This window comes from Dipodomys spectabilis, unplaced genomic scaffold (assembly GCF_019054845.1).
Source record: "Dipodomys spectabilis isolate Male_0828 unplaced genomic scaffold, ASM1905484v1 ptg000003l, whole genome shotgun sequence".
Lineage (NCBI taxonomy): Eukaryota > Metazoa > Chordata > Mammalia > Rodentia > Heteromyidae > Dipodomys > Dipodomys spectabilis.
In genome coordinates this window covers 17,937,428-17,953,554 of record NW_024870680.1, presented here as the reverse complement: position 1 = coordinate 17,953,554, position 16,127 = coordinate 17,937,428, and the positions used below count along the sequence as shown (strand labels likewise).

At 40.0% G+C, this 16,127-nt stretch overlaps 2 protein-coding genes across 2 annotated transcripts; one reads left to right on the top strand and one right to left on the bottom strand.

Annotated features, from left to right (window-relative positions):
* Positions 1-2,508: 2,508 nt before the first annotated feature.
* On the bottom strand, positions 2,509-3,474 carry LOC122113995 (olfactory receptor 52D1-like). Its single transcript, XM_042687133.1, has one exon. It carries the CDS (start codon positions 3,463-3,465, stop codon positions 2,509-2,511), a length of 957 nt encoding a protein of 318 aa, XP_042543067.1. The 5' UTR covers positions 3,466-3,474.
* Positions 3,475-11,791: 8,317 nt separating this feature from the next.
* LOC122115881 (olfactory receptor 51I1-like) lies at positions 11,792-12,736 on the top strand. The gene has a single exon (XM_042689460.1). The coding sequence runs from the start codon at positions 11,792-11,794 to the stop codon at positions 12,734-12,736; it is 945 nt and encodes a 314-aa protein (XP_042545394.1).
* Positions 12,737-16,127: the final 3,391 nt, after the last annotated feature.

The window sequence follows — 16,127 nt, the reverse complement described above, 5'->3', positions numbered from 1 at the left end:
GAAAAATAATATGTCATTCACAAGAAAATGGAGGGACCTGCAAAAATTATGTCAAGTGGAGTAAGTCAGGCTCTGAGAGGAAAAGGGTGCATGTTTTCTCATATGTGGAAATTAGACATAAATTATCAACATGTATAAAAACATTCAGGGCTATGTGCATACATATGCATATTCACTATAGTATATTTTATGCAGAGGAGGATTGCAATGGTGTAACTCCTTTGAACAACTAACTTACAGTTTAACAAAATGAATAACAGAAAGCTGAAACCTGTTATTGGGAGGGGAGGAGGACAGAAAAATGGAGAGAAGGATGGACAAATTCAGTCATAATAGTTGTGTATATAGGTGAAAATGGAACTAGGAAAATTGGGGGGATAAGTGGTGTTGGGAGAGATGAGGGAGGCTGATGAAAGAGGTCCCATTGATCAAGATGCATTGTACTCACAGACATGGCGGCTTGAAACCTCTCTGTACAACCACATAAAGATCATAAAATTATGTAAATAAAATTCAGATATACAGTGTTCAGCACAAGATGCCGATAGAGGTGAACAAAGAGGCCATCCACGGGAAAAATACCAATAGATATTGTTTCTGAGTAAGAGCAAACAGTAGGCTTATTAAACTAAACTTTTAATGAGCTATTTTAATTATGTTCAAAGAGCTAAAGAAAATTCTGTCTACAAGATAAAGGAAAGTGCAAGATGACTCACCAAAGAGATAATATTGGTAAAGAAATAGAAAAATCACATGCTTTAAAAAGTACAATTACTAGCCAGGTACTGGTGGCTCACGGCTGTAATGTTAGCTAGTAGCTAACATCTGCGGAGGCTGAGATCTCCGAACTGTGGTTTGAAGCCAGCCCAGGCAGGAAAGTCCTTGAGGCTCTTATCTTCAGTTAATCACCACAAAACCTGGAACTGGAGCTGTAATTCAAGTGGCAGAGTGCTAGCCTTGAGCACAAAAGCTCAGGGACAATGCCCAGGCCTTGAATTCAAAGCCCAGGACTGGCAAAACAAACAAAAAACCCCAAAAAGTACAATGGCAAATCCTTTGTACAACTATTTAGCGATAATATTTTTTAAAGTACAATAACTAAAATGAGAACTTCATAGGCAGAGGTCCTGGTAGAAGGAAGAAACAGCATATTTGAAAGTAATTGAAGAGAACTGAAAAGGAAAAAGATAGAAGCAACATAAACCAAGTCTGGGGATCATGAACATGTCGAGTGCCATGGAACACATGAGCTTAGGTGTATGTAGATCCAAGAAGGAGAGGAGAGAGAAAATTTCCAAATTTGACGAAAAGCAATAACACCCAAGAAGCTCAACAGATCCTAAAGTAGTATATTCTTTAACAAATGACAGCAGTAACTGAAGTCAAAGGCATTAGGTAGATGGGCAACTCAGGTCTTATCTGGCTTCCCTGAATGCATAATAGGGGTATTGTTCAGTGCTAACAGAAAACTAAAACCTCAGATTTTATTGGGATGAAAGAGTGTGGCATGTAATAAGATTTTTACAAAAGACTAGCCATTCCTAAACACTGCCCAGTGAGTAACAGAATAAAAATATACACACTATAGTAATATTATATATTTTACCTAGTATAGATACAATAATTCTGTCATGTGAGATTCTGTGAAAAAAGAAGTAGAAGTCTCAGATAAACAATGTTTTGAGAGGTTACTTTATATCTACTTATTGGCAATATTCCGTTCCAGGACCTGCTATAAAATTTTCTGCAGATGTTACATAATTATGTCAATCCCCACCATCCTCAGAAAACAGGCATTACACTTATCTCCACCTTACACCTAATTATGATAAGCAGGAAAAAAATGAACAACATGCTTCAAGACAGACAAATGTTATGGAACCAAAATCCAATTCAGGCAATCTGGCTTTTGACCTTGTGGGTGTAGCTCCTATCAAGAACTTTGGAGTTCAGATCAAAGCTACTCCAAATGCTTTGTTTGTTTTCTGTTCCTTTGATTTTCATCAGATGCTGCAGTAAAAGATCCCAGCTATAAAATACAGTCTCCTCTCCAGACTAAGGCCACTTCCTATTTTGTCAAATTGTAACTCCTTCTAAGATGACAGAAAAATAGAATGTTATCCATTTCTGGATAATGGACAAGTGTCCAAGGAGCACATCAAGTTGATCCTTAACAAATCCAGTTGGTGTTCGCTCTTTCTGTTCTGTTCAGCCTTTATTCCACCTTATGCCATCTTAGCTCACATCAGAAGTCTCGGTCCATTTAACTTTAGCTAATGGCTACCTTGCCAATGTCTTTTTTGGGGTACTTTTTATTGTAAAAATACTGCGCAGAGGGACTATAGTTACATGAACAAGGTAATGAGTACATTTCCTATCAAGCATTGCTGCCTCCTCCTTCCCCCCCCTACTATTCCTTCCCTCCCACCTCCACTACTTCAATGTCTTTATTTTTGGTGATGGTGGTGGCTGGGAGGTGGGGGTGGTTCTCACACTTCTGTTCAGAGTTCATCTTGAAATCTTCCCAAATTGAAACAGCCTCAGAAGTCGACTCCGAATCTCTTTGGTCCTAGCCCCATAGATGACAGGGTTGAGTACAGGAGGTACCAGCACATAGAGGTTAGCCAGGAAGATGTGCACGTGCTTGGGAACTCGGTTGTGGCCAAAGCGGTGGGTGAGGAAGGAGAAGAAGGCGGGGAAATAGAAGACAAGGATGACACCCAGGTGAGAGCCACAAGTACTTAGAGCTTTGAGCCTGGCATCTTGAGATGGCAGGCGGAAGACAGCACGGAGGATAAATCTATAGGAAATGGCAATGAGGATGGAGTCCATACCCACAACCAGCAGAGCCACAGTCAGCCCATAGATAATATTGACAGTGATGTTGGCACAGGCCAGCCGGGCAATGCCCATATGCTCACAGTATGTGTGAGCCATGACACGGTGGCCACAGTAGGGCAGCCGCCTCAGTAAAAAGATGAAGGGGAAGGCAATAGCTATCCCACGGAATAGCCCCACAGAGACAATTTGGCCGATGACAGTATGGTTGAGGATGGTTGTGTATCTCAGTGGGTTGCAGATAGCCACATACCGATCGAAGGCCATGGCGAGAAGAACTGCTGACTCCAGAGCAAAAATACCATGCACACAGAACATCTGGGCCAGACATCCACCAAAGGAAATCTCACTAGCGTGGAACCACAGAATTGCCAGTGTCTTGGGCACAGTGGTAGAGCTGAGAGCCAAGTCAGCGAGTGAGAGCAGGCAAAGGAAGAGGTACATAGGGGCATGAAGGGCGCTGTCAGTCCCAATGACCAGAATGAGGGCAGCATTGCCCATGAGAGCTACAAGATACATGGCACAGAATGGGAAGGCAATCCAGAAGTGGGCAAACTCCAGGCCTGGGATCCCCGTCAGGAAGACTGTGGCTGGGAGACCATCCTCACTGACGTTAGAGCCTGACATCCTTCTTGGCAAATTGGATCTCTGTCTAAGAGGTGATGATATGGTATGCAGTATGTGATGGAATTCACCTCTCTATCAAACAATATTGTAGAACGGAGAATAAAAGTTTTTTTTAATATCAGTAACTATTTGCAAGCATCTGATTAAACTATCCCCTAACGTCCATATTTTCTCCATTTTCTATCTCCTGTACTATTGGGTAATGATGCTTTTAGTCTATGTCAAAAGCAAATAATTATCGGTCTATATAAAAAGCACAAACTAATATTTACTTATCATTTTAATGTTGTTCTTCCTGTTTTTGGTTTTTTAAAACCTGTTTTCTTCCTTTCTTTTTTTCCCTCCTCAGCTCTTGGCCTCCGGAGTAGCTAGGGTTACAGGTGTGATCCACTGGCACTTGGCTTGCCTTCTGTTTTCTCTTTTCACATGCTCCTTCATCATGAACTTTATTTACATTACTGGACATTTAACCCACAACCTTGCACATCTACCATCAATTGTTTCATTCCCAGTTGAAAGAACTGTTACTTCTGCTGTCAATATCCAGGGAAAATTCTTTACCTTCTCCTTCTCTAGTTTTTGAATTTCAGGGCAAGTTTCTCTACGTTCCCAGATGTCTTTTCTTTCTAATTTAGCTTTTAATTTATTACATCCATTACTTTGCAAAATCATATGAGGCTAAAACTATTTTTATGCAGTTATACTCTCCACCTTGTCCATGACTGTGTACTTATAGATTTTAGTTAGCATTTACTGAAAGAATAAAGTCAGACAATTTCTGGTTGAAAACACTCCAAAACTATTCATCATTTTAGCTTAGGACTATTAGACTTTTTCTACTTACTGTCTGTGTTTATAAAATATTTTTCTAATTATATAGTAAATAGCTTCTTTTTATACCTCAGGTATATTCAGTCATCTATATATACTTAAGTGTTAGGCAAGCACAGGGTGCATAATTGAATAGTCATATTCAATTGAATATTCATAGTAATTTAGGCACATCTGGAGACGATAGTGTGGAATAGGACATGAGGGCTGTCAGACATGCCATCTATGGAGACAGTGCCCCTAGCTCCTGCTGCTCATCAGTGTGGAGGCTCCTGTGCTGCCTTGATCAGCATGCCAAAGTTGGATAACAGGGAGAAAAGGATGCTGGTGTTGCCAACAGTAAAGATACCCTGGAAGAGTGAATGCATTGCTCTTTTGTACAATGCTATCTTCTATCTATCCGCCTTCAATAGATTATTGTACACTTAGAAAAATGTGATGTTGGATGACACAAAATTGGCCCTCAGTTCAGACTATAAGGATGCTGCAATTAAACCTCTAACTTTGAGTAATCTTGATTTTCAAAGAGCAGTGACTCTGAAATCTCACTCTCAGCTTTGGTGTATTTCTACTACCTGAGTTTCAGTCCCTCACTTCTAACTAGAAAATGGCAACATTTTAACCTATTGTTTTCCACAAATTGAGGAAAAGGTAAAGTACACTGGATTAAAATTTGCAACACAAGAAGCAATAACCTCCTCATCTTCACAAACTATTTTCCCCATAAGGATAATACAGAATATCAAAGCATACTGTAATATAAAAAAAAAATTCTCACCTCTGTCTTACCCATCAGGGAAGTTCAAGTTCTGAGTTGTAAATAATGCCAACCACAGAGCTTCTTACTGTCAGAACTGAAATTAGCTCTCCTGCCTCCTGATTCAAACTTAGTGTTTTCATCTCACATAACTCAATTTCTGTTGCCATTACTCGAATTTCTACCTTCCTTTTGCAAGGCACTTTGAACAATATCTGTACCCAATCCTACAAACATTTTACCTTCCAAAAAGTAGAGATGTCTTCTTAGTTGCCTCAAGATTTTCTCTGATGACTCTAGTTCCTAGAAGGAAAGAAACATGCATGATGGAAAGTGGAGGGCTGGAGTTGCTATTCTGTTTTCTTCCTAGCCTATTCTTCTCCCACAAAGGACATTTCAAATGGTTGTCATAAGGAGGCTTCTCATCTGTGAGCACTGATAAGGGTGGGTACTGGACAGACATATGAGCAAGTTTGGATTTCAGAGAAAAGATCTAAAGAGAGCCACAGAGCTGAAATACTATCATGGTCTGATTAGGGGCATTTTTTTGCCAGCCCTGAGGCTTGAACTCAGGGTCTGAGCACTGTCCCCGAGCTTCTTTTTTGCTCAAGGCTAGCACTGTACCACTTAAGCCACACCACCACTTCTGGCTTTTTATGTTTATATAGTACTGAGGAATCGAACCCAGGGCTTCATGCATGCCAGGCAAGCACTCTACCACTAAGCCACATTCCCAGACAATAGGGGCATTTTTTGTCTCATTCAACCTGTCTCTGAGTCACTATGAAAGCTTGAATTTTCAGTTTATTTCCTAAGATCTACCTAGATCTTAAATATTTGAACCCTAAGTTCTTTCTCTGAATCCAGTTGTTTTTTAAAGATGAATTTGAGCCATGTGCCAGTGGCCTACACCTACAATCTTAGCTTCTCAGAAGGCTTAGATCTGAGGGTTCAAAGCCAGCCCAGGCAGGAAAGTCTAGGAGATTCCTTTCTCCAATTAGTCATCAAAAATAAAAAATAAAAATAAAAAAGTCAGAAGTTCAGCTGTGATTCCAATGATGGAGCCCTAGCCTTGAGCACAAAAGCTCAGGGACAGTACCCAGGCCCTAAGTTCAAGCCCAGGATGGGCACTAAAAAAAAAAAAAAGAACTAATTTTGAGAACATACTTGTGCGAGTGGCATGCATTCACAGGATGGGCACGTGTAGGTTGAATGTGAAGCTTGTGGGTGTGGGTATGGGTGTGGGGGAAGAGCAGCCACAGCTTATGGATCATGTGCCCCCAAATGCAATGGTTTGCTTAGGGATATTAAAGCTGTATCTTTCTTTCGTGTGTGTGTGTGTGTGTGTGTGTGTGTGTGTGTGTGTGTGTGTGTGATTTGAAGGACGGATGAGGTCTTCGTGTGTCATCTGTAAGAAGAAAATGTTTATCTTCTCTCAGTTTCCTAGGCTTAGTGAATACTTTAAGTCAAGCTTGGAGTTCCTGCTTTTTTTTTGTTGCAAAGATGAGTGAGGCTATTTATTGATGATGACATTCAGCCCTAAAGCCCAGAAGGTCTGCTCTAGGGATTTCATCCACAGTGCTCATATTTTTAAGGAAAAATGCAGAAGAAAGGGTTGAAATGGGAGAAAGAAAAGACTAAGGAAAAAATTTCATAAGGAATTTTCAAGGGAAGTTGAAATACACAAACTAGCAAAGTTCATGGTTCGTTTTTTTATTGTGAAAATACTGTACAGAGGGGTTACAATTACATGGGCAAGATAATGAGTACATTTCTTATCAAGCATTTTAGCCTCCTCCTTTGTTTCCCCTTCCCATCCCTTCCCATCCTCCCCCAGCAGCCCCACCCAATCCTCCTTCTCCCTCTCCCCCACCCAATCCTCCTCCTCCTCCTCCCCCCCAAAACCCCTCCCCCTCCCCCTACCAAAGTTGTAAAGTTCATTTTTGACATAATGACTTGTACATCTCATGTCATGCAATGGGTCCACCTGTATCCCTATTTAAACGATTTGTTTTTTTCCCTTCCCAGCCAAATTCATGGTTCTTTTTCTTTTTCTTCCTTTGCTCTTTCCATGTCCTACTCTCCTTAACATTGTGGGTGCCACTAAATTCCCACGCAACAGGGGTCATGTCTTCTGTATATACAACAGTGATAGAAAATGTTACATATGTAAAAGGTGCTTAGGAATGGTCAAGACACCTGTGTGCTCTATTGTCTATTAGCTTGAATTTCATAACATATGCAACATTATTAATACTTTTGCGAACATGTCAGCAGAGCATTGACTGAATACAAGGCCCCTCTGTGTGTGGGCCCCTGTGTTGCTGCTGTGGATTTTACCCCCATGAAGTAGCCCTGGAAGCCAAATAGCATTGGTACTCTGGCCAGATGCCGAGATCCCTCACATCATGTTCATAAAAGCAGCATCTAGCTCTCTAACGTTTCATAAATTATGAACCATGAGCTTCATTTTTAAGAAGGGGAGGATATATTACTTATAAGATTCAATCTGTTTCTCTATCCCCCAGATCCATAGTAATGGAATATGATATGATTAACTTTCAATTGTTTTAACTATAGGTCTTTTAATGATTATTTTATTATTACTTTTACCTAAGGGCTTTTATTATTATCTTTAACACAGATCTTTAGTTCAACATGTCAACTTATGAGTACAATTCATCTTTTCAATTTCTTTTATTATTTTAAGTAGTTGCATCAATGGGTTTCCATTCATGTCAATTTATAAATACAATGAATATCTATATCTATATCAATATCTATATCTATATGTGGAATGGAAGTAGGCAACTTGAGGGGATGGATGAAGTTGGGAAAGATGGGAGGAATGATAGAAAGTATGACACCAATGAAGATGCGCTATAGCTGGGTGTCAGTGGCTTATGTCTTTAAACCTAAATAGTCAAGAGTTTGAGGTCTCATGGCTTCAAATTAGCCTGGGCTGGAAAGACTCTTATCTCCAATTAAGCACCAAAAATCTGGAAGAATAGCTATGGCTTAAGTGGTAGAGTGCTGGCATTGAGCACAGACACAATATCCAGGCTCTGAGTGCAAGCCACAGAACTCACACCAAATAACTGTATGACCTCTCAAGGGAAGGAGGCTGGTGGTCAGCCATGCCTGAGCGTGTGGCCTGTTCCCTCCTCATCCAAAGACTCACTTCTGAGGATTTGCTTATTCCCTGGGTTCACAAAATTAATTCCTTAGAACCTTAAGCAGTATGAGTTTGTACTTTTCTCAAATGTATTTTGGATTCTAGTTATTTCAATCCTACAGGTCTGATCTACAAGGCTCTAGTTTCTCTTGTGTCTCTCCCCATTAACACTCAACACTGAGGCAGAGGACAAAAAAAATGCACAGAAGGCAAGATAGAAGCAGGGCCTTTTTTTTTTTTTTTGTCGGTCGTGGGGCTTGAACTCTGGGCCTGGGCGCTGTCCCTCAGCTCTTCAGCTCAAGGCGAGTGCTCTACCACTTGAGCTACAGCGCCACTTCCAGCAGGGCCTTTCTTACTAAGATTTTCTTCCCCTGCCTCCTCCCCCACCCCATAATCATCAAACTAGTCTCCTCGTAAGGTCTGCTGAATCATAGTCAGTATTTAATTTTGCTAAGTTAGAGACAGGCCTATGGTGCCAAAAAATAAATAAAGCAAGAACTTTTCTGGTCTACTTTTGTTTCTGAGTACAGACTATGTATTGTGTCATTTTTTTCCTTTTTTTAAATTGTGAAAATACTGTACAGAGGGGTTACAATTACATGGGCAAGGTAATGAGTAATTTCTTATCAAGCATTGTTGCCTCCTCCTCCTTCGTTTTCCCTTCCCATTCCTTCTCATCCCTCCCTCCCCTTTCCCTCCCCTCCGCGCCAAAGTTGTAAAGTTCATTTTCAACATTGTGTCATTTTAATAAGAGAAAATACCTCATTTGAAGAAAACAATGCTAAATAAAAATATATGGAAGAGTTCCAATTGAAACTCAGAAATCAGTGTTTGGTTGAGGCCTTTTTAGGATTAGTACTATGAAGGTGACCCTAAGTTTTTTTTTCTTTTTGCTTATGTGGTGCTGAGGAATCAAACTCAGGACCTCAGGCATGTAAGGCAAGCGCTCTACCACTAAGCCACCTTCCCAGCCCTGACCCTAAGATATTCTTTTAGCACCTGTCTGATGTGGGAATATAAAATATAAAGAATGGTTTTTTCCTTAGTCCCTGAAAGCCAGTAGGTTTTGTAATTGATGATGGAGGAAGGAAGAGAGGAATAAAGTGGATCAGAACCAAAGGCTCTTTGTGAAGGCTTATATTCTCCTGCCCCTTTTCTTCTATTACATTGTTGGGTTTCAACAATGACTGTGGTAGTAAACATGTTCTTTCTTATTGTCTATGGGGGTGGGGGGCTCAGGGAGTTTCCTTATTTAAATTAAGTACTTTCTGTATTCCTAGCCTTTGCATCTATGTATTCATTTGAAACTAATATCTCAAGACATTATTATTATTATTATTTAATGTTAAAATAGGAACTTACATAGATGAGAAAAGTTATATTTGAATGGACTGAAGATCAGAATTTAGCTTAGTCACCTAAATATTATCCAGATTTTAGAGTGTGCTTGAGCACCAGGCAGTCGTAGGAATGTATTTGTGTTTGGTGGGATGGTTTTAACTTTGAAAGAGTGAATGTAAGTATCAGTAAGTAAATTGCTGTGTCTAGCAATTACCTGTCTATGGCCAGGCCTGTTTGTGGGCATTATGTGCCCTGATCAAGAATTGTTAACATAGTAATGGATAGGGATGGTGACATCAAGGATTTGAGTCCATGAGTGAGAGTCCCCTGGGAGCAATTCTCCTATGGCACAGCTCCTGATACACTGATGTCATCCTTCCCTATTATTTCAACTCCCCCCTTCCACCACAAACAAATGAGTCTTAGGATCCGGGGTTATTCATAAGCTTACATCATAAGAGATGTGCTGAGGATGCCAGTCTGCTGGCTGGACCCGCAGTACAGTCAGTACAGCTACAGAGAAGAGAAGCATCTTCTATGCAGTGAGTGCTTCCTCCCCTCGCTCACTGCCCATCTGGTCCTCCTCAGGAAGGTATCTAAGGTTTTACATTTTTGCTGAAATTACAGGCAAACTCTTATCCTCATATCTCTTCTCCACCATGAGCACATTTCTCTCCTATTAATGCCCAGGATAACAGAGAAATGATTCTAGGATCTTATCTAGATCAAAACTCCAATGTCAAATCACCTATCATCACCTTAAGGAGTTCCATATGTCAGAGTTAGATTCTTTTAAAGTATTTTGTACCTCTTATTTTAAAAGCCCACAATTGAATTATGGTCGCCATTACACAGCTTTTGGGTATACAGAAAAGTTATGGATGAAACAAGCTGAAATTGCTTTAAAAAAACCCATGGATTTCAATTGTAGTTATATTTTCAGTATAGAGTGTGTCATGGATATATAACTAGTTGGACCATAGCTGTGAGTGTGTTAATGTTGATGAACTTACATCATAGTGCATGTGTGTTCATGAGAATGTAAATAAGGAAATATCTTTTAAACGTATCTTATGCCAATGATCAGCCACGAGTCTTTCTAAGTTCTGTGCTGTGATAGTGTTATATGGAACCAAGGGCATGTGTAATAGTTTTTGTGTTTCTGCATCAGGCCTCTGTGTGTGTGTGTGTATGTGTATGTGTGTGTGTATGTGTGTGCAAGTGCCTATGAAAATCTGGATTGTGTATGCAGAAGTGAAAAATGTGTATTTTCTAGAACCTTAAAGGGACAATGAGTAGAATGTGATCATACATGAGGTATGCTCTATATTTTCCTAATCTTTCTGAATAAAGTTTCCATGTAGGAAATGTGTGTCCACACAGAAAAAGCAACCAAAAAGCTGTGTTTGGTGGTAATATGGCTTTGTTTTCCTTAAAGGAGGAGTTTTCAAAGTTATTTTTCAGACAGAACTGAGTATAACTGGACTGCCTAAGTTTGCATATCAGGGACCAAGGACAGTGAGGTGAGTTGATCATTTAGAAGTGTCCATCCTTCATCCCTCATGGTGGTGTCAGAGTCTTTCTATTTTCAGCTCAGAGACAGCCTTGTAGTAAGTATGATTTTTTTTAAAGCAGATTTGAACAGGTGGGATCAAAAAAGACTACTTAGAGATATTTATTTCAATCTCAGTTACAAGGAGAAGAGTTTATAAAACCTATGGGAAAAAAGAAAATCCTGGTGATATGAGAGGTGCTTTGATTCTCAATAGGGAAAGAGAAAAAGCCAAGAAGTCGATATATTTGTTCTTGTCACCCATATACTTTCAGGATTATGACTGTTTGATTCCTTGGCATTATGTAGACACTTGCCGCTCATACAAATTTCACTGGGTGTGCCAGGAGTGCTAGGAATAACCATAAATTTGAAAGAAGAAATAGTTGTGACATTAAAGGTAAGAGAAAGTGGCAGACAGTGAAAAGGAGAGCAAAACACAAGTACGACCAATTGTATACATAGAGACAACTCAGTGATTTTTTTTTTTTAAGAAATCTTTGTCATAATTAGAGGCAAGGACACGGATGTAATCACCCAAACAGATTAATGTTCAAGAGTGAAGAGTAGATGATATAAGAAAGACTTAAAATTATATTGGGGCGAGAGCATGCTCAAAACGATTTGTCTTCTTTACAGGGCACTGGCTGGAAAGCCTGGGGATCCCCAAATGGAAGGTGAACCCCACAACAGCTCAGGACTGCCTCCTTTCACGTTGACAGGACTCCCAGGTTTGGGGACCTCCCAGCACTGGATGTTCTTGCTCCTGGGAGCCTTTTATTTCATCTCTATAGTGGGCAATGCCCTGATTCTGTTTATTATCAAGGAGGAGCAGAGCTTGCACCAGCCTATGTACTACTTCCTGTCCCTGCTGTCAGTGAATGACCTAGGCGTGTCTTTGTCCACCTTGCCCACAGTACTTGCCACATTTTGCTTCCACTTAAAACAAATCAGTTTTAATTCTTGCATGGCTCAGATGTTCTTTATCCATCTCTTCTCCTTCATGGAGTCTGGGATCTTGCTGTTTATGAGCTTTGACCGCTATGTGGCCATCTGTAACCCACTACGCTATGCCACAATCCTTACTGATGTCCACGTGTTTCAAATGGGCTTATCTGTTATTATCCGAAGTTTCTGCCTGGTTTTCCCAATGCCTTTCCTCCTGAAGAGGCTGCCCTTCTGCAAGGCCAACGTGCTAGCCCATTCCTACTGCCTGCACCCAGACCTGATCCGCCTGCCCTGTGGTGACACCACGATCAACAGCATGTACGGCCTGTTCATTGTCATCTCGGCCTTTGGGGTGGACTCCCTGCTCATCCTGCTCTCCTATGTGCTCATTCTGCGCTCTGTGCTGGCCATCGCCTCCCGGGAGGAGAGGCTGAAGACACTCAACACGTGTGTGTCTCACCTCTGTGCTGTGCTCATCTTCTACGTGCCCATGCTCAGTGTGTCCATGGTCCATCGATTTGCAAAGGAGGCCCCTGAGTATGTGCACCAGTTCATGTCCCTGGTCTATCTCTTTGTGCCTCCCATGCTCAACCCAATTATCTACTCCATCAAGACAAAGGAAATCCGAAGAAGGATACACAAGCTGTTATTGAGATCTAAGTTCTGATCCAGAAGGAACTTTCTGTGACATGCCAGATACTTCTGAGGTTTATTATTGTTGCCATTTGGGGATTCCCAGATGTTCTCTTGGAGCTCCTAAATCTCCTTCTAAGTGTGAATGTATTATTGGGTAGAAGGCATTTGATATGTTATCACTTGGCTACAATGTCTGACTCAAATCATCCACAGCTCTAAGTTGTAATTATTCATTTTACAGGTTGCTACAAAGGGTACGCCAATCATATCCCACAAAGGAAAGGACCTTGGATTATATCTTTCTTGTGTTTTTGGTACCTGTATACCTGTCACATGTGTACTTCCAACTAAGTCTCAACAGGTGATACTGATCAAGATACATAGTATTTATAAGCTGTTTATTAAATGGCAACTTCTTTGTACAGCTACCTAAAAATAATAAAAATAATTATAAGCAAATACCCTACTTGGACTGTGTTATAGTTGGGGATTATGTTACTTGAGATCATAGCTATCATCCCAAGTTATTAAAGGAATTATAGTTGTAAATATCTTTAAACTTTGAAATCTAAACACACCATAATTATTTGACCAAACTAACACTCTTGAAATAAGTAAGATAACTCTTTTATCCTAAAATATGGAAATATATTTGTGCCTGACTTCTTATTTAATATGAACTACACACAACTTGGTATTTAGAAGTATGCAATATGGAAAAATGGCAACACCATATGTTGCCAATCAGCAGGCCTGACCAGAGAGAAGACTACAAGTTTTACAAGGATCAACATGTCAAGTGAGATAAATCAAGCTCTAACATCATGTTTTGCCTTATCTGTAGAATCCATATGTGATCATAATCATAATAGTATTACGATATGAATGTAAAAGGTGGGTTATTGAGGAAGTGACCAGTGGGAAGGGTGTGGGGAAAAAAACAAGGTGATGGTTAGTCAATATGCTAGAAAAACATATGTGTATAAAAATAGAATAGTAAAACCCAGTTAAATTGTAAAAGAGTGGGAGTAGAAGAAAAAGAGTATGTAAGAGTAAGAGAGGGATTGAACTAAATTGAAGTACATTGCATGCATATATCGGCGTATCATCATGAAATCCATTTGTAGATATGCTAATGACATTTAAAAATCTTGTAGAGACCTAATGCACACACAAGTTGTCAGAGAATCAGAAGTTGGTGATGGATCGAGGGGCAAGTGCACTTCAGTGGCAGTGGTATTGTGGCCCAGTCTTATGGACATGGGTCTTATCGTGAGCATCACAGTCCAGGTAACACAGAACAGAGCCTGGAAGTCTGCAGAAGAATGTCAGAAAAAGCCACAGAAAGTTGCCATGATGTGAGATGTGACACTAGTCCTCTGGAATGCATGAAAACCAAACATAATCCAGACTATACAAGCATGTGTATCTGTGTAGGCAGAAGTAAGTACAGTCATGTGGACACTTTCACTGCGTAGTGGACAGGTCGTGGCATAACTTGACTTTGAGAAGTAATTTGGAGAAAGCAGATACTTGGGGAAATAATTATTATTTTAAACTTACATACTTTGTAGTACTGGTATTTGAACTCATACTTGGCTTGACTGGCTAGGCTGGTACTCTACCATTTGAGCTATGTCTTCGGTACAGCCTTTTCTGATATTTTGGAGATAGAATCTCATGGACTTTTCAACTCAAGCTAACTTCAAACAGTGATTTTCGGGATCAAAGCTGCCTTAGTAGGTAGGGTTATAGTTGTGAGCCACTGGTATTCAACTAAAGAAAGCAACTAGCTTTGAGGCATTCTTCATGGGAAAGGATGCCATAATAGAATGCAGAATGAATGCATAGCAGACAAAGATGAACATGGGCAGAATAGCTCAACAGCTATGTACATATGACCATATAAGATGATGCTAAGCAAAATGAACTCCAAGATGTGGGCACATGAGGTTTTTCCTTGTTGTTATTGTTTTTAACATTTTATATGATTTCTTTTTTTCTTTTTCCCCCTTATGGTTTATTCCCTGTTGTCACTGTATTTGATTTTAGTACCCTGGGTATTGTATATACGTTTACCTGAATTAGGGAAGGGAAGGGGTACAGAAAATGGTGAGAAAAAGGACAAAGGGAAAACCAATGCAACAGTGATACTCACAAGACAAAATGTTGGAAATGATCTGTACAACTTGGGGGTGGGGAAGGAGGGAAAGTGGGAGAAAAGTGAGGAAGGGGTTAACAAGTTCAACAAGAAATATACTCAAGGGGCTGGGAAGGTGTCTCAGTGGTAGAGTGCTTGCCTTGCATGCATGAGGCCCTGGGTTCGATTCCTCAGTACCACATAAGCAAAAAGAAAAAAAGCCGGAAGTGGCGCTGTGGCTCAAATGGTAGAGCGCTAGCTTTGAGCTGAAGAGCTGAGGAACAGCGCCCAGGCCCAGAGTTCAGGCCCCACGACTGGACCGTCCCCCCCCAAAAGAAATATACTCACTACCTTACTTATGTAACTATTACCCCTATGTCTATCACCTTGACAATAAAATAAAAATAAGTAAATACTAAAATAAAAAGGTGGATACAAAACAGGGCCCCTAGATGTTTTAGAAAATTTTTAGATGCCACTCATTGAGATTTAGCATAGACTGCATGTACACCATATTTGATGACATTGTTTCAAAGTATGAGTGATAGTTCAGCCAAGGAAACAAAATCAGGGTTTAGTTACAGTCTAGTCAGGTTATAAGAATCACAAGCAGTTTCTACAATTGATAGAAATTAACATACCATATTGTCAAACAAGTATAAGGTCTCATGAAAGACAAACAGATCTGAGCCTCCGGAGTAGCTAGGATTACAGGCGTGAGCCACCAGCACCTGGTGAGAAGGAACTTTTGTAACTATATATTTCAATATAAAATTAGTTGCATAAATGCCACACAAAGCATTTGGAGTCCACAGTAAAGATACATTCCACTCATTGTGATTCAAGTTTAAAATATTTAATTCATTTCATGTCTTAACTTAGTCAATTCCTCATACACATAACCTCCTCCAAATGCTGACCGTTGTTTCCAAATGATAAATATTTTATCAACATATTCATATTTTACATATGGCTATTAGTAGTTTTTCTGTTATTGCCTCATTTCATTTTCTGTTTCATGGGATGAAGCTGTAGGACTTGGTAGAGAGGACCCACCTTGTATATCTTATGCACCTGTCTTCTGACAGGTTGTAGCTTTTTTTTTTTAAAAGGCAATTGTGTTTAACAATTGCACAGAAATATCTGTACAACTAACATTTAGAACTCAATAATCACTTGTCACAGAGACCAATATATTCTGTAGATACAGCTGGCCAGTCTTATAGCTGCCTGGCAAGACAGTGGTTAGAAGGTAAGATTTAATGGGATAGATGGAAGAATA

Bases quoted from the DNA above. Each gene is read 5' to 3' on its own strand.
- LOC122113995 (XM_042687133.1), bottom strand. From the start codon at position 3,465: ATGTCAGGCTCTAACGTCAGTGAGGATGGTCTCCCAGCCACAGTCTTC.
- LOC122115881 (XM_042689460.1), top strand. From the start codon at position 11,792: ATGGAAGGTGAACCCCACAACAGCTCAGGACTGCCTCCTTTCACGTTG.